This window comes from Psittacula echo (genome assembly GCF_963264785.1).
Source record: "Psittacula echo genome assembly, chromosome: Z".
In the NCBI taxonomy this organism is placed as follows: Eukaryota; Metazoa; Chordata; class Aves; order Psittaciformes; family Psittacidae; genus Psittacula; species Psittacula echo.
Genome location: NC_137742.1, coordinates 17,117,366 through 17,139,448, shown reverse-complemented (window position 1 = coordinate 17,139,448; position 22,083 = coordinate 17,117,366). Strand labels below are relative to the sequence as shown.

The window sequence follows — 22,083 nt, the reverse complement described above, 5'->3', positions numbered from 1 at the left end:
ACCTGCCCTCTTCTGTACACCTGCATTCAATATTCCCCTTTGCTCTACGTGTCCGTACTTTCTGCTCCTGAGTCACAGTATTTCTTGTATTCCTCTGTGCTCACTTGCCATCACCTGGGAGAGCACTCAGAATGCAAGAGAAAGACCTCCTGCTTCTCTACAGCAATATCACGACAGGCACAAAGAGAAACTGAATGGTCTGACTGAGATTTTTTATTTTTAATAATCCCTGTGTGATATAAAACCAGAAATAAATAAAAATTGATAACATCAAATCCAATCTACTGGAAACTCACAGCTCACATGCTAACCTGGGAAGTCATTGTTGATCTCATCCATTTCCAGGACAATATCATAGGGAACACCAGCCTCTGCTAGGAGTACGTTCAGCTGACCAGGCATACGACCAGCCACAGGGTGAATACCAAACCTAACAAAAAAGAAAGTTCAATCCCGTTAATATGACTGATCACTCTATTTTGTATAGTAAAATTGCCACCTGTGACCTACAAGACTGAGAAGTTCTTAAGTATAAGCACATATGTGAGTTAATGAAATGATTAAACCTTAACAGTATCACAGTTACTTTTCCAGTGTTGCAGGGAAGTAGCAGGTGAGGAAGGGAACAAGGCTCATAGATTCCACTCTTCACTTGGAGAGCAGCTGCTGCTTTTCTGCAAAGTTAAAAGTATCGATGACACAGAAGGTATGCAAAAGAATATGCTCATTCACCGGCAGAACTAAAGAAGCCAGGAGTACATTTTCAATCCTTCCATCATAAGAAGAGCATTTCAGAAAGTTGCTGCACCTGCAGAGTAGCTTTGGAGAGCCTGCTGGAGACCTGTAGCGACAACACAGAAGGTACTCATAGCCAGAAATGCCTGGGAACACTATCAAGAAGGAACAATAGAGTAAATTTTCCACCCAGCAGTAGCTTATACCAAAAAGCTTTTCTTCAGTCACTTTTGTAGGTAATAGGACTATTCTACCATTTTGTCTGGCTACAATCACCAAACTGAGCCACACCACACACTGCAACCTTTTGGATCCATCTTCCAAGCAGTATCACATTTAAAAACTTATGACAAGACACCTTTGAGTTTTTATGTATAAGCCTTTTTGCTGCAAAACCATCACCCATGGTCCCTTACATCATTGAAAAGTAAAAGCACCCAGAGTATATGAACTGGCCACAAAATGTAACACTCCATGAAAAGGCCAAAAGGACCAGCACTCTTCCTGAAGTACAGCCACTCCTAGAAATGCCCTTGGCAATGACCTTGTTGACTAGGGCAGCTCTAGAATGCGCACGGTTAGCACAATCTAACACTCTAACAGAAAGTTTAGTAAGGACTCCACTTCAAGCATAAGACAATGTTTTGCTGAATTTGGTTAACGTCCCACTGTCTTGTCATGATTGAAAAAAAAAAAAAAGAGAGAAAAAGAGAGTGAGAAGGGGGGAGATGTTTTCAGAACAGCTCAAAACCAACTTAGACAAAATACACAGCTTATGCATTCTGAGTTACTAAAATTCAGGTAGACACAGAGGGTGGCAGAGAGGGAGCCAACGCATTCATGCAGTTCTGTAAGAGTAAAAACCTGACAAAAAGTCAGAATGGAGGTGTTAAAACTGGTTTAGCTGCAACTCCCAAAAATATATTTTGCATAGAAGCAGATCTATTTCTTGTGGGCAGATTGTACTCTTCTGCTCATCTACTGGCCCTGAATAAACTAGTAATATTCATGTCTACTGCTCTGCACATTTTATGTCTTTCCAGCTCTGGAGCTATCACCAAATGGAATGCCGATTCCAGCACACCAGAAATGCCTCAGATAAATATATATGGCTGAAGTTACATGTTTTATAATAAGGAAGCCTACATGTACTTTGGAAGAGATCTAAAATATGCAAGAGAACTGTAAATTTCTGAATTTCTGAACAGAAATTTCTGAACAGAAGTCCAAGGAATGCAGTAAGATTGCTTTGGACTTCTTCAGAAAGAAGGGCAAGACTGATAAATCAACTTGCCATGACAGATGGATTATAAATTTAACACTGTGCAAATACATCCTTAAAAGGGCAACTGAACACTCCATCAGCAAGACAACATTAAGACAATGCAAAGATGACATAATTGGAACTCCAGCAACAAAATTAAGGACATATGATCAATTCACATAGCACAAGATATACTAGAATTTTAAGCTCTAGGTCAAGCAGCAGGATAAAAGCCAGCTTTAAAAGAAATGCTTTTCAGGAAAGAAAGAGAATAGACAGTATTCAGCAAGTAAATATGCAATCCTATTGCAAAGGAGAATACTGAGAATCATAAAAAGGAGAGGAAATACACAGGACAAAACATTAACAGCTTACGTTTCATACCACTCAGTAATGGAAGCCATGTGCAGTACTGCAGCTAGTCTTTAAGTGTACCAAATTCAATCTCTTACAGTACAGTAGGAGAACTCTTATTCTGAAGTACACTTGAGAAAACCCATCACTCCTCTGGCAGTGAAAATAAGATTTTCCAACAAAATTCTCTTTTGTTTCTAATAAAATTATTTTAGTGTCTTTGTGACCAAAGCTACTTTGGCAATACACAAAACAAAATACTTGTGAGGTTTTTATTAAATACTATGTACACATACAATCTTATTCCAAGGGCTGGAAAGCCAAAATTTAAGCTGCCAAAAGAATTAATTTCAACTTTGACTGCACCACTCCTGACAAGAAGCAAAGAAAGAAGAAAAGCAAGGGACAAGTAATCTTCATTCAGGAAAAGTTACGGCATGAACTATCAGTACTTAGGGACTTCTGACAGACTCTGCTTGAAACCACATACTGTGTATTCACAAAGAAAGCTACTCATACAAAAGCTTTGTGGATAAATATTAAAGCAACTCCCAGAAGTCTGCTTCTAAGAGCCTGTTAACGAAATATGACAGTAGCCTGCCAGTACCTCTTAAAACTGGGTGTGCAAGTGTGCCAAAAAGAACCATTAAAAATTGTGCCTCTCTAAGTTTTTCATTATTTCACAAGATAAGATCTCCATACATCTGGAGTAAGGTAGCCTGTCCAATGGAGAGCAGAATTCAGGTATGCACAGAACAGAGGTAGCTAAAATCCTTACTCCTGACTCAAAACAGCAGCAGTTCTTGAAAGCTATGTGTATTACGGCAGAAACATTTTGTCACATGAACATCTCCCAGATGCTCAAAATATGAACCTCACTCATATTCAAAAATTCAACACTCAAATTAGTTTAAAAGAGAAACCTATTTTATAAATATTAATATTTTAAAGAGAAAAATAGTGAGGTTTCTTTGATATGGTTTTAATATCTGTTATGCAAGAACTCAGTTACGTTGGTTGGTCTGTTTTTAAATCAAGCAGAAATCTCACACTCTTTTTGACCTTCAGTTTACATGACATTAAGTTTTCAGTCTATATATACTTCACTTGTATCGAAGATTCACAATCATGCTGTGTCTGACTTGAAACATTATTCTGGTAGTTCACTGAAACACAGAATTAAGTCTGATTTTTTTCTCTTGACCCTGACCATGTAACATGGGGCTTGCTTACCACCTCCAACTGTCAGATACACTGAAGTAAGCATACACCCTCTTATTACTAAGACTTTACACCTAAACAGCAGGAATATCAGGCAAGGATATCCAGCCTTTTTAATCAGCCTCTTTCAGAATTTCAGATTCTTTTTACCTTTAGAAAGACAACACAACACTCTGAAAAATATGTTAATATTTTGAATTTTTTTTTTTTTAATACAAAGAGTGCAACAATTTCATTTAAATTTAGACTAAATATCTAGAACTCCTGACATGCACATCATATATAGGACAGCACTTCCAGTACAGAAAGCACTTAAATTTGGGGGAAGTGAGAGGAGCAGTTTGTGTTACTTAAAGTAGTATGAAGTTGATTATAGCAGTGGGAATAGACAACTATTGCATGAAAAATCTCAGAATGGAAATCACTTTTTATACAGTTCATAAAGTCAACATCTATCTTTATTACAACTGGCTAGATAACATTCTTGTTATCGATACTGAAACAGCTAGCACCTGCCTAACCCAGTGCAGAAGTGTTTCAAGATCACTTCATCCATGTAAAGATAGGATTCTTGTCATTATGCCAAAGCTGGACAGAGTGATGTAAGTAAGTAACATCTGTCTGGTGCCTAGTTTAGTTTACTCAACACTTTAGGCACTGTATATACAGAGAATAATTTGCCCAAGGGTTTTGCCTCACCTCCTCTTCTCTCCATCCCATTCACTTTGTGTTTTGACACCTCTCCACCTCTGTAGTACAAACAATAATCTGTTATTCAAGGTAACAGGAAGGGAAGGAAGAAAATACAACAAAATACAGAACTAAATTAACTGAGAAGTGCATCATTCAGATATTGGACAGCTTGTATCCTGCCATATAACAGTTGCAAGGTAGTATGACAGTATAATGCTCTCATCACACATTATGGATGACTATGTAGATTACTAGTATCAAACCACATAGCTAGCTTAGGCCTGGTGTCATGCCTGAGGCAACAACATATATATTTCAAATAGTATTTCAGCATCAAATAAGCTCTGGGTTTGCTGGGTCAGGTCACTTAAAGACTTTCAATTGAATTTAGTTATTTAAATTATTAAGCATACTTAAGTGAGTGAGAGTTGGTACTGGCTCATATTTCCAGCCACTATGGTTTATCACAGTTAGAGCAAGCTCCAAATACATGGCATGGACTTTATCTCAATGCAAATACCCTCCCAAGAAAGAGCAGACTACCTCCACAAAGCATCACACACTAACCTAGTAAGGTCACCAGAGCTGAGCTGACCCACAGAAGCCAATGGCATACCTACAATACAGCCCCAGGAGCAAGAACTGAAGCTGTATTCTTGCAAAAGCAAACCAGGTACAGCAAGGTTTGCAAGTGCTTTCTAGCTATACCAATATATTTGAACTAACAGATCTGTTAGACTTCATTTGTCCCTAATAATTCAGCAGCACTAATAATTCAGAAGCCACCTAGTTAATTTGACTATGTGAAACCAACTGAGAACTGACACACATTGCTTACGATATCCTGCTGATACATTTAGTGTCTTCCTAGAAAGCATACTTTAACATCCTATGAGCTTGCATCAATGTATGTTGTTCTTAAGCTGCCATTCAGCAGTGACAGTAATTTCCACCTTATGCACACCTGAGTTATGCAGTATGTTAAGACTGGTTGGTGGATCATCTTAACAGCTCATCCTTTAAAATTCTTCTAGATTTTCTTGTACAGCAACATCGAATGACTGTAAATGGACATAATTAAAACAACTGAAGATTTAAAAAAAAATAAAAAGATAATGTCCAACACTAAATTCATATTTTATTATTTTCAAAAATGTTAGAAACCCATCTTTCCATGTGCTCAAAACTAATTAGATTCTCCAGCATCAAAGTCCCTCAAGATATCCATCTATAAATATTAGGTTAAAAAAAACCAAACCAAACCAAAAGACTAACATAGGAGCAACCAATTTGAAAGTATGTACCTGGAAGAAATATAGGTAATCAGTATTTTACAGAATCACAGAATAGTTAGGGTTGGAAAAGACCTTAAGATCATCTAGTTCCAACCCCCCTGCCATGGGCAGGGTCACCCCACACTAAACCATGTCACCCAAGCCTCTGTTCAACCTGGCATTGAACACCCCCAAGGATGGAGAATTCACACCTCCCTTGGGCAACACATTCCAGTGCCTCAACGCCCTCTCAGTAAAGAATTTCTTCCTTAGATCCAATCTAAACTTCCCCTGTTGAAGTTTGAACCCATTACCCCTTGTCCTGTCACTACAGTCCCTGATGAATAGTCCCTCCCAAGCATCCTTGTAGGCCCCCTTCAGATACAGGCTGCTATGAGGTCTCCACGCAGCCTTCTCTTCTCCAGGATGAACAGCCCCAACTTTCTCAGTCTGTCTTCATACAGGAGGTGCTCCAGTCCCCTGATCATCCTCGTGGCCCTCCTCTGGACTTGTTCCAACAGTTCCATGTCCTTTTTATGTTGAGGACACCAGGACTGCACACAATACTCCAAGTGAGGTCTCACAAGAGCAGAGTAGAGGGACAGGATCACCTCCTTCAACCTGCTGGTCAAGCTCCTCCTGATGCAGCCCAGGATACAGTTGGCTTTCTGGGCTGCGAGCACACACTGCCGGCTCACGTTAAATTTCTCATTGACCAACACCCCCAAGTCCTTCTCCACAGGGCTGCTCTGAATTTCTTCTCTGTCCAACCTGTAGCTGTGCCTCGGATTGCTCTGTCCCAGATGTAGGACCTTGCACTTGGCATGGTTAAACTTCATAAGGCTGGCATCAGCCCACCTCACAAGTGTGTCAAGGTCCCTCTGGATGGCATTCCTTCCCTCCGGCATATCAACCAAACCACACAGCTTGGTGTCATTGGAAACTTGCTGAGGGTGCACTCAATCCCACTGTCCATGTCACTGACAAAGATGCTGAACAAGACTGGTCCCAACACCGATCCCTGAGGGACACCACTCGTTACCGGTCTCTAGCTGGACATGGAGCCATTGACCACAACTCTTTGCGTGCGGCCAGCCAGCCAGTTCTTTATCCACCGACTGGTCCACCCGTCAAATTGATGTCTCTCCAATTTAGAGACAAGGATGTCGTGTGGGAGTGTCAAACGCTTTGCACAAGTCCAGGTAGATGACGTCAACTGCTCTACCCCTGTCCATCAGTTTCGTAGCCCCACCATAGAAGGCCACCAAATTGGTCAGGCAGGATTTCCCCTTAGTGAAGCCATGCTGGCTGTCACCAAGCACCTCCTTGTTTTTCATGTGCCTTAGCATGCCTTCCAGGAGAATCTGTTCCAAGACTTTGCCACCACAGAGGTGAGACTGACTGGTCTGTATTTCCCTGGGTCATCCATTTTCCCCTTCTTGAAAATGGGGGTTATATTTCCCTTTTTCCAGTTGTCAGGAACTTCATCTGACTGCCATGGTTTTTCAAATGTGATGGACAATGTTTCTCTAAACTATGAGAGTTTCCAGAAAACCACCATATTTATGTACGAATTAGATTTAGAAAACCTACACAAAGCATCATTCTAAGAGTCCATTCACTCTGTAATACATTTTTCTCAAAAGAATTTCTTACTATGCAAGAAACAAAACATATGGATAGAAAAAATCTTAGGAAAGTCACACTGTGGCAATAGCTAAGATAGCTAATCCGATGTGAGATGTCAATTACCCACTTATATATGGAAATGTATATAGTGTTAAACTGTACTATAATACTACACAGTAATTACATCTCTCTATATAGAATTACCTGGGTTAGGGCAGTCCCAAGCACAAATACAGGCTGGGCAGAAAATGGACTGAGAGCAGCCCTGAGGAGAAGGACTCTGGCTGTTAGTTGACGAGAAGCAAAATGTGACATAGCAACATGCGATGGCAGCCCAGAAAGCCAACCATGTCCTGGGCTGTATCAAAAGGAGCATGACTAGCAGGTCGAGGGAGGTGATTCTGCTCCCTTGCTCTCCTCTCATGACACCCCACTTCCAGCCCTGCATGAAGCTCTGGGTCCCCCACCTTCAGGAAGACATGGAACTGTTGGAATAAGTCCAGAGGAGGCCACAAGATGACCAACAAGCTGAGTTAGGCTTTTTCAGTCTAGAGAAGAGAAGGCTCTGGGGAGACCTTACAGAAGCCTTTCAGTACCTAAAGGGGCTACAAGAAATCTGGAGAGGGACATTTTACAAGGGCTTGTAGTGACAGGACAAGGGGGAATGGCTTTAAACTGGAAGAAGAGAGATTTAGATTAAACATTAGGAATAAATTCTACACTGTGAGGGTCGTGAAACACTGGCACAGGTTACCCAGAGAAGTTGTGGCTGCCCCATCCCTGGAATTGTTCAAGGCCAGGTTGGATATGGCCTGGAGCAACCTAGTCTAGTGATTCTATGGAATATAATTTAATTATATAGAAGAAATCAGAATTTCACAACTAGGGGCCTACAAACTACATGTGCCCGAAAAAGAAGAACTTTCAACAATTTACTCAGTTGTAACTTCGCAGGGATAAAACAGCAGTTGTAGAACAGGCATTTCCTCTCCAAGGCCAAGAGATTCTGGGGACTTGAGGATTTAGTTTATGAAAAGTTTTATTGTCTTACACATCCATGACAACGGAATGTTATAATGAAGGGTCAGCAGCATCCAGCTTTCTATGTGATCCTCCTAATGCATTAAAGATGTGATCTGCTGCAAGATCATCTCAAGTAAGCGATGATGTTAGCTATGCATTTTAAAAGTCTGAAGTTTCCAAACTCTCTGTATTTCTAAATTTAAACCCCAGTCAAAGGTTATGCATCATGTTATATAATCTGCACTCTTCACTAAGAATGTTACGGCTATAAGCAAAGTAAATGAAAACAACAGCTCCTCTGGATCCATCATGAGCCATGAAGCAAAAGAAGACCATATGACAGACATAATTTTTCTTGGCACAGAATGGGCATTACAAATTGATGCAATTGTATGTCCATGCTGGCATCCTTCCACAGCGGATGTGTGAGAGTGTCACTACATCTGGATGGTGACTATACTAGGGTCCCGAGGCACTCCAGGCCTACTGAAACCAGAGGGACAGCAGCTGCACTCAATGAACACCGTGGGAGCTCCCCAAAGTGATGAAAGGCCTGAATTACCACAAACTATAAATACAGATTTATTTCATTAAAATACCAGGTAAGCACTGCAGCAATCCCTTCCTGAAATTGATTCATTTCAAGTATAAGCCAGTTATTTCAAGGATTCATTCACATTTTTCCCCTGCAAAGCCAACATAAGTAATTATTGGTTTTGTCTTTTATTTCACCAAAGTTGATAAAAAAAATAGAAGAGCTGAAAGGAAAGCCAAAGCACACAACACTGTCATTGCATTAGCCAAGAAAGATTCTTTTGTTGCACAGCTAACAGGTCTTCAAAAATTTTAATGCAATCTGGGGACACAGCTTCTGCTAAACATGGAGAAATAAGGTGTGAATAGGACTGCTCCAGGAAGCAAATACACCAGCACACCTCCTCATTTATCATGTATGCATGAACAAATACATCTACAAAGCAATTTTAGATGCAAAACTACAACATTATGGGCACACACTAACAAGTAATTGCTGATAAACCCTATGACAACCCTGCCATTATGCAGTATCAATGCATGGTGTAAAACAATGCAAACACTTGTATGCAACTTTTCAATAAGCCTGGAAAAACAGTGGAAGAAAACCAAAACAAATAATTGCTGGAGTACTGCAGTGCTGGAGTGCTAACAGTTGGAGTACTGATTTCAAAGGAAAGTCACCATATAATTTAGGTAAACACATGGAAATCAGTGAATGAGCGGCTAACCAGCATCTGTCCAAGTATCTTGTTTCAAATGAAAACAGAGCCTTGACTCAAAATATTAAGTTACCATAATCAGAAAACAGTTGTTCCCAAACAATCAGCACGGGAGGCATGATGCTTGCTTGCTAGTACTCTCAATATCTGTAAGGTCTATGGGAAATTAAAGACAAAAAGGACTTCAAGCCATTACTGGCATCTAAGAAATAATCCTGTTATTTGGATCAGCACTCCAGCAAAATAAAACCATAGGTCTGGTCACATGCATTCCAGTTATCCTTCCATGCAATACTCAAAGAACTCTAATAGCAGTGTTGCTTGCAATAGCAAAAATTTATGAGAATCCAGTAAGTTAAGTTGCTTAATGGAATGCAGATTACATTAAAACGGTAACAGAAGTTTACATCCTGAGACCTTCCAATGCTCACTGTCTCCTTTCTGAACAAACCAGACTAGAAAACTGCAAAGCATGGTGTGAGAGAAAATATCACAGCCTTAATGCTTGTAAGAGGCAAAGGGAAATCAGGCAGCATATCCTGTGGAAGCTAAAGTCCTCCTGCCAATGCAAGATTACATGGATTGACTTAGGACGATTTCAACTAAAGGAACAGACAGGAAATAACTTTAAAACAGAGGCACTGTGTGCAGCACATAGGTCCAAAAAGAGAAGCTCTTGAGTGTCTGCAAGACACCTCTAATCAGTATGCACTGAATATCTTTAGCTATTCCAGACTGCAGAAGAGATTTTAAGAAGAGTAAAACAGCAAGGCAGACTGTGGATTTTTAACCTAAGAAGGGCATCTAACATTATAATGTGGATAATTCTTTTCAGCTTTGTTTCAAACATGCCAATAAGAATTGAATGTTACTATCCGTATTTTTTTTAACACACAAACATTGCTCTGTAGTAGTAAGCATTACTTCATAGAATCATATAGGGTTGGAAAGGACCGTAAGATCATCTAGTTCCAACTCCCCTGTCATGGGCAGGGACACCCCACACTAAACCATGCCACCCAAGGCCTCATCCAACCTGGCCTTGAACACCGCCAAGGATGGAGCATTCACAACCTCCCTGGGCAACACATTCCAGTGCCTCACCACCCTCACAGTAAAGAATTTCTTCCTTATATCCAATCTAAACTTCCCCTGTTGAAGTTTGAACCCATTACCCCTTGTCCTGTCACTACAGTCCCTGATGAATAAACAGTCCATCCCCAGCATCCTTGTAGGCCCCCTTCAGACACTGGAAGACTGCTATGAGGTCTCCACGCAGCCTTCTCTTCTCCAGGATGAACAGCCCCAACTTTCTCAGTCTGTCTTCATACAGGAGGTGCTCCAGTCCCCTGATCATCCTCGTGACCCTCCTCTGGACTTGGTTCCAACAGTTCCATGTCCTTTTTATGTTGAGGACACCAGAACTGCACACAATACTCCAAGTGAGGTCTCACAAGAGCAGAGTAGAGGGACAGGATCACCTCCTTCGACCTGCTGGTCAAGCTCCTCCTGATGCAGCTGAGGATACAGTTGGCTTTCTGGGCTGCGAGCACACACTGCTGGCTCACGTTAAATTTCTCATTGACCAACACCCCCAAGTCCTTCTCTGCAGGGCTGCTCTGAATTTCTTCTCTGTCCAACCTGTGGCCGTGCCTCGGATTGCTCTGTCCCAGGTGTAGGACCTTGCACTTGGCATGGTTAAACTTCATAAGGCTGGCATCAGCCCACCTCACAAGTGTGTCAAGGTCCCTCTGGATGGCATCCCTTCCCTCCGGCATATCAACCAAACCACACAGCTTGGTGTCATTGGAAACTTGCTGAGGGTGCACTCAATCCCACTGTCCATGTCACTGACAAAGATGCTGAACAAGACTGGTCCCAACACCGATCCCTGAGGGACACCACTCGTTACCAGTCTCTAGCTGGACATGGAGCCATTGACCACAACTCTTTGCGTGCGGCCAGCCAGCCAGTTCTTTATCCACCGACTGGTCCACCCATCAAATTGATGTCTCTCCAATTTAGAGACAAGGATGTCGTGTGGGACAGTGTTGAACGCTTTGCACAAGTCCAGGTAGATGACGTCAACTGCTCTACCCCTGTCCATCAGTTTCGTAGCCCCATCATAGAAGGCCACCAAATTGGTCAGGCAGGATTTCCCCTTAGTGAAGCCATGCTGGCTGTCACCAACCACCTCCTTGTTTTTCATATGCCTTAGCATGCCTTCCAGGAGAATCTGCTCCAAGATTTTGCCAGGCACAGGGGTGAGACTGACTGGTCCGTAATTCCCTGGGTCATTCATTTTCCCCTTCTTGAAAATGGGGGTTATATTTCCCTTTTTCCAGTCGTCGGGAACTTCACCTGACTGCCATTAATTCACCTGACTTCTATTAATTCAAGTCAGTTATCTCAGGAAATAAAGAAGCCCCACATTTTTCGTGCAGATACTGCTACCTCATGTACTCTTTCACTTCATACCAGACTGACCCCAGTAAAAAATTCTTCCGTACTGTAGAAAGCTCTCCTTTCCTGCCTACTATCCTTAACTATTCCCATTGCACCCCTTTAGCCATTCCCCAAGCAGAGAGGTCCATTTCCTTAAGATATCAGGACTTAAAAAAAAAAAAAAAAAAACACAACAATTTTCAGGATAATAAACAATCCTCCTCAATGGAGGTTTCTCTACAAAGGCATTCAAAGCACTTATGTTAGGCCTGTGCTGTCTCCCTGTTGACTACAAACATAAAAGCTATTCTCCCTGAACTGATTTCAGCTGCTGTGATTACTCCTCACAGTTATGTATTCCCACAAAGTGATTGCTTTCACAAAGCTCTCCAACCTCCCCACCTGTTGAAAAGGCTAACTTTTGAACACAATGCAGAATTATATTAAAGTTTTATTTTACAAATAACTCCAGTGCTTGTTGTGTAGCAAAATACTACTATATCCAGAGACACAGCATATGTATCCAAAGGAGCTTACTTACCTTTCAGAAAAGTAAAATTTTGTTGCCTCAATAGAGAAGTATTACATTTTAAAACTATTCTTTTTAATTGAACTTCAGCATGACACCAAATAAAACAAAACTGGGAAAAAAAACGTAATTCTCCAGATGCTGGCTTCTTCCAGAAACCAAACTTAAGAAGAGTATAAGGGAGTAAGGAATCTTTTATGTTCAGTATGAAATTTCTAGATATTTCTAGATATTCAGCTATAGCTTAGTAAAACTAGAGCATTCTTTTAGCTAGTATTCTGAGAGAGCGATCAGCATAATACTGACTGGAAGAAAAATTAAACCAAAACAAAGACTTGCAGGGGATTTTTCTGGAATGAAGAAAAAACAAAAGCAAAATAACAACAAAATAAAATAAAAAAAATACATTAAAAAAAAACCCCACAACTGTAATACTCAAGGAAAGTACCTACCTTACATTTTTCCCTTGTTCTCTCAACATTTTCACCAGATCAGATATGGGATACTGAGCTTTTGCTGCACACAAACCATAACCTGGAAGAATTTTCAAATTGTAAGCTATTTTTCTGTTTCAGTGCAGACAGAATAGTTCAAAATAATAAGTGTACCTTCCACACAAACAGAAGCTCCCATAATTAAAAATAAACAAAAAAATGTATATGCACACATACACAAGATACCCATATATTCCCAGCCTGATCACTATACTCCCACTGATCACTCTTGTTTTGGTCTCCTGACCACTACCAGTGTAGTCCTTTGACCAGTCAAACTACGCAAGTAACTTACTTCAAATACACAAAAGCATGTGTTCATCTTTCTATCAGAAAATGATGTTTCAGACACGTACAATGAAAAATTGATAAAGAGGCTACTATCAGGTTACTTCACCACCATTACCCTCAACATACTATTAGATTTGCTTTAGCAGCAAACAAACTTTTCAGTCTTTCTGTCTGAATCAAATCATCAGAGCAAAAGTGCCCAGGAAGAAAATTGAGAGCATAAATTATTAACAGTGTCCTCAAGGTCTGATCACAGGAGCAAGACACAAACTCCTTGAAAATGTTTGCAAGCTTTCTTGGAAACAAAGATGACTTCCCAAATCAGAACCCTACCCCACTGATGTTTTCATTTAAGCTGAAGCAAAATGAAAGATGACTTTGTTATCATTCTTTGCACTCAAATGCTAAAATAAATTTAACACAATACTTGTGCCATTCAGTTGAAGGAAAACAAGTCTTGAGCTATTCCCTACCTGACCTCTTCTAACAGGGAACATACTATTGAACTATATGAGCCTACAGCCTACATAATAGTTTCAGACAACTCAGGGTTTTGGTTTTCAGGTTTCTTTCCACTTTATTTTTCTGCCTTTTTTTAACAGTACAATGCAGACTTGAGCAAGTAGATGAGAAGTATAAATAAAATTCCCTCTTTCAGTAACTTAACAGACAGATATTCTGTTATTGGTACCACTGGTACTGTGGTAGTGCTTGGAAACTCACACTACAACAGCTGTAGAAAAAATCAACTGTAAACATAATTTAAAAAAGACAGTCTTTGTCCTGAAAAAATTAAAGCCTAAATATATAGCACAAATTTTGAAGAGACACACACAAGGAAAAATAAAGTGTCGGACTCATGTCTACACAAAGGAATGACAACCTGGGAACAAAAACATATACCACAAACCCAGTCAACATTTGCCCTGTTACTGCTATGTTGCAACTGCAAGGTAGGCTACCTTTCTTTTTCTTAGAGGGGCTGTTTGGTTTTGTTCATTGGTTGGGGTTTGTTTTCTTTTGGTTTGGGGTTTTGTTTTGGTTTTTTTTAGGTTTTTGAGAGTGTTTTTTAAACAATATATCCTCTGAACATCTTGCTGTATGAGTCAAGAATGTCTTACCTGGAGTAATAATAATATTATTGGCTTCCTTTATAATTTCAACTGCATTGTCCACATTGATTTCTGTGTGGGTTCCAGTAATTTCCATGGGCTTTCCACCAGCTGTTGATGTGGTGCCATAGCCCCCTAGAATCACATTTGCAAGGGAACGGTTCATAGCCTGAAAGACAAGAGAGCTTTCATCAGGTAAAGATGAAATACAAAAATAAAGAAGAAATGTCCACAAAGAAGACTTCTGAAACTATTAAATCCTCCCTGACAATAGTCTTTCTCTGCTGATTTCACCTGCTTACAATTGAAAATTTCTTAAAACAGGCTTCTTAAAACAGAGACACAGATTAACACAACAGTAGCCCAACATCAGCTTCTAACACATCACATGTAATGGAAGAGTATCAGTATTTCCTTAAAACAAGAATAAAACACCACAAATAGCAAATATTGGTCTCTTTTTGTTCTCAAAAGAAAGAAATACAAACGAATGCATGTTTGATGACAGGTTTATTATTACATACATATACACACACACTATTTTTGCAAGATATTTTCTCAAGTTCTTGAGCAATTCAACACAGAAGTACAGAACGGCTACAGAACTGCTACAGGATAGCATGGAAACTGCGTAGCTCTTACAGGTAGTACAGAAGCAAAGCTCCTACAGCATCAAGGCAGGAAAACCACAACAAAGCCAAGTAGCCACACAAAATTAACCAAATGCTAACTCAAAACAAATAGTAACAAACTGAAAAGGACCATTAACTTACTGGCTGAGCACCAAAGGGGGACAAGAGATCTTAAAATAGGAGCTTTAAAAGGAGAACACATCCTGAAAATTTGGCTCCTGAAAATTAGCCAGGAAAAGCCACTGGCTAAATGCTTTCAGTGGCATGTCTCCGTGTGAGTATGGTCCCAAAGCAGTATCTGTCAATATCTGGAAGCAGGCAAAACTTGTAATTGCAGTAAACAAAACTTTGGAAGCAGGAAAAGAACAGGATAAATTGCTTCTTTAATTAAACATGTGTGTCGTACATCTGCTGTGTTAGCTCAGAAACCACAGCAAAATTTAAGAATTGATCTGGAGAGGCACACACACAAGCAAAAGGAAACACCCACACAAAACTATGCTTCCAAGTGTCCGTTTTCCACCAACATTTCAAATCATGCAATTCCACAGTTTTTTTGCTGTAGCCTGAGAAGATATGCCATCCTGTGAAATTCACCATCATAGAATCATAGAATCATAGAATAGTTAGGGTTGGAAAGGACCTTAAGATCATCTAGTTCTAACCCCCCTGCCATGGGCAGGGACACCCCACACTAAACCATGCCACCCAAGGCCTCATCCAACCTGGCCTTGAACACCGCCAAGGATGGAGCATTCACAACCTCCCGGGGCAACCCATTCCAGTGCCTCACCACCCTCACAGTAAAGAATTTCTTCCTTATATCCAATCTAAACTTCCCCTGTTGAAGTTTTAACCCATTACCCCTTGTCCTGTCACTACAGTCCCTGATGAATAAATAGTCCATCCCCAGCATCCTTGTAGGCCCCCTTCAGATACTGGAAGGCTGCTATAAGGTCTCCACGCAGCCTTCTCTTCTCCAGGCTGAACAGCCCCAACTTTCTCAGCAAATAAGTACAACAAAGGTGTTAGAAGATGTCCTGACACATCATCAGTTTCAGATACCATAAGGCAGGCTCACAAATTTGGTGAATCAGCATCTTTCTACTGTCTGCAGCAGGCAGTAGTTCATATCCTCTAAGAACACACTGCCTTTGACAAGTATCACAATACCAAACTATCAAACAGAAGAATAGACTACTTAGTATATTACATCAGTTGAGTCAGGTAAGACTATCTAGACAGAAGAATACTCTCTTTAGATGTTGCGTACACTAACTTTACATGAAGCAAAGCAGTTTCTACACATATCTAAACCAAAAGCCAACAGTAAGACCAGACCAAAGGAAAAATAGTTCAAATATTAGAGATCTGATAATCCACAAACAGCAAGCATGAGACTGAAGCACCCTTGCCTGGCTCCACACCAAAGAGCTGAGGAATCAGGAAGTATGGCAAGAAAAAATAAAAAAAAAAAAATAAAAAAGAGAAGAAGAAAAAGCAGTGGTACAGAAGACTTCAAAATAAGCCAAGACCTCAACAAGCAACAACTAAATAATGCAGCTAAGACCTCCTCAGCACAGTGAAACTCTTCTACAGCCTCTTTCATCTTCTATACCACCACAGACCACAAACACAACAAAGTGCAGGCTTCATCACTCACAGATAATCTAACCACTAGCAAAAAGACCTCTCTGCTGTGCACACACAGGTGATACTGGCCAGGAGTTTACAGCCCAGGAAAAAGCAAACACTTGATCCCTGAGAACTCCAAGTCCTTCCCCATTGTGCCAACAGAAACCACACAGGTAGTTCAGGTGAGGGACCATCATACTATTCATAAGACTAACGCAATCTGTTCCTTCTCTTGCTCTGTTTCATCACCTCAGTTAATGGCTCCTCTTCAACCTGAAGCATTTTCCCCATCCCTAAGCATACCAATTCTAGTACCACATTTGTGATCATCAAGCATTCACTTGGGGCAAAAAATAAAGGGAGGGAAGGACATGCTAATATAATCAAGTGTTCTGATGAAGACATTGTGTTATTGTTTTAAGAGAAGTCACAATTCACAGGATGACTGAACGCTACAGGCCTTTGGTTTTTTGTTTTGAAGTTAAATTCTTTGTCCTTAACTCACCCAACTAATAGGCACAGAAGAGGGACAGGTATAAAATCAAGTACATACAAGTGAAACACTAAGTGGTTATCTGAATACCTGTTGGCCAATTTTATAAACTCAAGCTTTAAGAGATTTTCCAGATAGTTTTTGGATGATTAAACTACAGTTTTATCACAAAAAGTATTGGAAATGTAAAAAGAAGGTTTCAACCAGTAAGATGTTCCAAAAAACACCTTCTCATCTGTACTAGGTAAGCTTCAATAAACACTCTGCTTTGAATGGAAGTCATACTAGAGGAGGGAAGAAGTTAAAAAAAATGAGAGGATAACTGTTGCTTCATTAGCCCAGGTTACAATAACTCAATCAGAGTTTACTGGAACTCTGGAGCAGTTTTTCTTCCGAAATGCAGCTTGAAGGCAATGATATTGAATCCCCTAATTACAACAATACTTTTAAAAGTAACAATTTCCATTAAAGCAAGTAAAGAAGAAAAGAAAAATGCTGGGCTAAAAACAAGTTATTCTGCTTATTATGCAGAAATTATACAAAACGTTTTGTATTTTACTGGCCAATGAACTTTGTCTAAACTTTATATAAAGCAGCACAAAATTTCTAGAATCCTATCTCAAACACTAAACTTACTGAAATTTAAGAAATTCATAGAGGAAAACCACTTTGTCACAGCACAGCTGCTTTGCTAATTACCTTCCCAGGCTTCCTATTCACCTAGATTCCTCTAAACAACAAATGCAGTATCTCAAAACTCTCTTGTGAGTGCTGAGAGGAGGCAACAATAAAATAAATAAAAAAACAGAAGGGCTCAGAAAAAAAAATAAATAACGAAGCTATAGAGGTATTATGCCTATGTAAATACATACCCAACAGATTATATTTTCACCAAGACTTACAAGAATTTGATCTTTAAAGAACACACTTTTCATTCCTGTGTTGCCCATAAGCATCGTCCTTCTGCTGATATGGACTAAATTGCTGCCTGTATACAAATATATACGAATATATACATTTATACCTAAATAAATATACCCATGAACCACATAATCAGATTTTCTTTTGATAAGGAGATACAAAATGTTCAAGAACAAACAAGATTCTTTAAAACTCATACCTGGGATTGTTCACTTGAACTCACCTCCACAAAGCTGCACAAAAATACTTTTTTAAGCTTTTCTGAAATTGCTCCTCAAGAGAGATAAAAATGAGTGATTCCTAACATGGTAACGACACTATTTATCAGCAGATATGAAGTACAAAAAGATAGCCAGAGCTGACTGCAGGAAAACATTAGGACAGCAGAAGAGTGATAATGATCATACAAGAACACAACAGCAGAAATGAAACAGAATTACACAACAGATAATCAGGAGGCTGGTAGCTGTGAATAGGTGTTATTTTTTAAGTCATTATCTCTCCATCTTTGAAAACAAAAAGGAGACACACACACGAAAATAAACTACTTATGCACAAATGTTCCATAGAAAAAGAGGCCATTGATAATAATGCAGTATGATCTACACACAGGGTTGCATTGAAGCTCGAGTTTGCTCCAACAGACATTAGTACCAGCACTACATTAATGCAAGCCTGCTGCCACCCCGTGGTACTTCAGAGTACCTGCTTTGAAGAGAGTAGCACACTCTCCTGCACTCCAAAAATCTAACTTTCCATTACCTCCTATCAAACCAACTTTCTTTTTTTTTATTCCAAAGAAACTTACTACTTACAGTATCTCCTGCTGATAGATTTTTCATTTAGCTTAAATGAAAAGTAAACATGAGTGTGATAGAATATGTCTAAAAAAACACCTGAGCACAAGGAATTAAACTTGAGTCCAGATCCCAAACCTCAATGCACAAATCAATGCAAAAGCTTTCTGCAGTTTTGAAGTACATATCTCTCGAAACCAAACAGAGATGACTGGCAACTAGACCAACAGTTTCAATCTAGTCTGTAAACATCTAGCAGTTTGGTCTTCCAATTGCTTATCTGCCTAGCAAACATGCTGAATACAGTTTTTTATTACTTGGAAAACAAGCACATTTCTGCTGACTTCTTACCACACACATGATGTAAGAGAGGATGGCACCAGAAGAGCCAATGAGTGCACCAACAATGGTCAGCAAGTTGTTGTTCAGTAGGAAGCCCTCAGCACACAAAGCCCATCCAGAATAACTGTTGAGGACAGTAATAACTACAGGCATGTCAGCGCCTCCAATAGCTGCTGTTAAAGTGACACCCTGGAAAAGGAAAGAAAATGCTTCAGTACAAGCTATAACTAAGGAGAACATATAGAGAAGACATCCTGCCTCTAGCACTGAAAAATAAATATTAAGTTATTAACCTATACAAGTCTTGTCAATATCAATGAAAAAATATCAAAATCAATAGGCTGGAGAGTATGGAACTCTGTCTGGGGACGGGTGAGCAGTCAACAGAGAGTTTGTGGGTCAAGGTTAAAGGGAGAACACCGATGGGGGACATTACTGTGGGGATCTGTTACAGATTGCCTGATCAAGAGGAATCTGTGGATGAAGCGCTCTATACACAGATAGGAACAGCCTCACGCTCACAGGCCCTTGTTCTCATGGGAGACTTCAACCACCCTGACATCTGTTGGAGTGAAGGCATGGCCTGGCTCAAGCAATCCAGGAGGTTCCTCAATTGTGTGGAAGACAACTTCCTTCTGCAAGTAATAGAGGAGCCAACAAGGAGAGGTGCCATGCTTGACCTCGTGCTCACCAACAGGGAAGGGCCGGTTGGAAATGTGACGCTCCAGGGCAGCCTTGGTTGCAGTGACCACGAGATGGTCGAATTCGAGATCCTCGGGACAGTGAGAAGAGCGTGCAGCAAGCTCACTGCCCTGGACTTCAAGAGAGCAGACTTTGGCCTCTTCAGGAACCTGCTTAGTAAGGTTCCATGGGATACAGCCCTAGAGGGCAGGGGAGCCCAAGACTCTTGGTTGTTATTCAAGGATCACCTGCTCCAAGCTCAGGACTGTTGCATCCCAACTAGAAGGAAGTGCAGCAGGAGGGCCAGGAGACCTCCTTGGATGGATAAGGAGCTGCTCAGGAAAATTCAAAGGTAAAAAGAGGCTTATAGAAGGTGGAAGCAGGGATAGGCAGCCTGGGAAGAATACAGGGATGTTGTCCGGGAAGCTAAGGACCAGGTGAGGAAGGCTAAGGCCCAGTTAGAACTGAACTTGGCTAGGGATGTTAAGGATAACAGGAAGGGATTCTATAGGTACGTAGCGAGTAAAAGACAGACTAGGGACAACGTAGGCCCCCTTTGGAAGATATCGGGAGAACTGGCTACCCAGGATTTGGAGAAGGCTGAGGTTCTTAATGACTTCTTTGCCTCAGTCTTCACCGGCAAAGTCTGTGACTGCACCATCCAAGTCTTGGAAGGCAAATGCAGGGACTGTGAGAATGAAGACCTTAGGCCCACTGTAAGAGAGGATCTGGTTCGAGACCATCTTAAAAACCTAAATGTCCACAAGTCCATGGGACCTGATGAAATCCATCTGCGGGTCCTGAAGGAGCTGGCGAATGAAGTTGCTAAGCCACTGGCCATCATATTTGAAAAATCATGGCAGTCAGGTGAAGTTCCCAACGACTGGAAAAAGGGAAATACAACCCCCATTTTCAAGAAGGGGAAAATGGATGACCCAGGGAATTACAGACCAGTCAGTCTCACCCCTGTGCCTGGCAAAATCTTGGAGCAGATTCTCCTGGAAGGCATGCTAAGGCACATGAAAAACAAGGAGGTGGTTGGTGACAGCCAGCATGGCTTCACTAAGGGGAAATCCTGCCTGACCAATTTGGTGGCCTTCTATGATGGGGCTACGAAACTGATGGACAGGGGTAGAGCAGTTGACGTCATCTACCTGGACTTGTGCAAAGCGTTCAACACTGTCCCACATGACATCCTTGTCTCTAAATTGGAGAGACATCAATTTGACGGGTGGACCAGTTGGTGGATAAAGAACTGGCTGGATGGCCACACGCAAAGAGTTGTGGTCAATGGCTCCATGTCCAGCTAGAGACTGGTAACGAGTGGTGTCCCTCAGGGATCGGTGTTGGGACCAGTCTTGTTCAGCATCTTTGTCAGTGACATGGACAGTGGGATTGAGTGCACCCTCAGCAAGTTTCCAATGACACCAAGCTGTGTGGTTCGTTTGATATGCCGGAGGGAAGGGGTACCATCCAGAGGGACCTTGACACGCTTGTGAGGTGGGCTGATATCAACCTTATGAAGTTTAACCATGCCAAGTGCAAGGTCCTACACCTGGGACAGAGCAATCCCAGGCACACCTACAGGTTGGGCAGAGAAGAGATTAAGAGCAGCCCTGCGGAGGACTCGGGGGTGTTGGTCAATGAAAAAATGAACATGAGCCAGCAGTGTGCACTCGCAGCCCAGAAAGCCAACTGTATCCTCAGCTGCATCAAAAGGAGCGTGACCAGCAGGTCAAAGGACGCGATCCTGCCCTTCTACTCTGCTCTCGTGAGACCTCACTTGGAGTATTGTGTGCAGTTCTGGTGTCCTCAACATAAAAAGGACATGGAACTGTTGGAACCAAGTCCAGAGGAGGGCCACGAGGATGACCAGGGGACTGGAGCACCTCCCGTATGAAGACAGGCTGAGAAAGTTGGGGCTGTTCAGCCTGGAGAAGAGAAGGCTGCGTGGAGACCTCATAGCAGTCTTCCAGTATCTGAAGGGGGCCTACAAGGATGCTGGGGATGGACTGTTTATTCATCAGGGACTGTAGTGACAGGACAAGGGGTAACAGGTTCAAACTTCAACAGGGGAAGTTTAGATCGGATCTAAGGAAGAAATTCTTTACTGTGAGGGTGGTGAGGCACTGGAATGTGTTGCCCAGGGAGGTTGTGAATGCTCCATCCTTGGCGGTGTTCAAGGCCAGGTTGGATGAGGCCTTGGGTGGCATGGTTTAGTGCGGGGTGTCCTTGCCCATGGCAGGGGGGTTGGAACTAGAT

At 41.2% G+C, this 22,083-nt stretch overlaps 1 protein-coding gene across 5 annotated transcripts in view; it reads right to left on the bottom strand.

The window, feature by feature from the left end:
* NNT (nicotinamide nucleotide transhydrogenase) overlaps window positions 1–22,083 on the bottom strand; it is a 53,275-nt gene that overhangs the window by 5,177 nt on the left and 26,015 nt on the right. For 3 of the 5 annotated variants that reach the window (XM_080636727.1, XM_080636726.1, XM_080636728.1), the window contains exons 17-20: window positions 19,150–19,329; window positions 14,330–14,489; window positions 12,876–12,957; window positions 312–430 (exon numbers count right to left, since the gene is read on the bottom strand). In XM_080636727.1, the coding sequence (XP_080492853.1) occupies window positions 312–430; window positions 12,876–12,957; window positions 14,330–14,489; window positions 19,150–19,329 (541 nt within the window). Of the gene's footprint in view, window positions 1–311; window positions 431–12,875; window positions 12,958–14,329; window positions 14,490–19,149; window positions 19,330–22,083 lie in introns of those variants that run through there. The other 2 variants (XR_013958666.1, XM_080636729.1) reach the window with 2 other exon arrangements.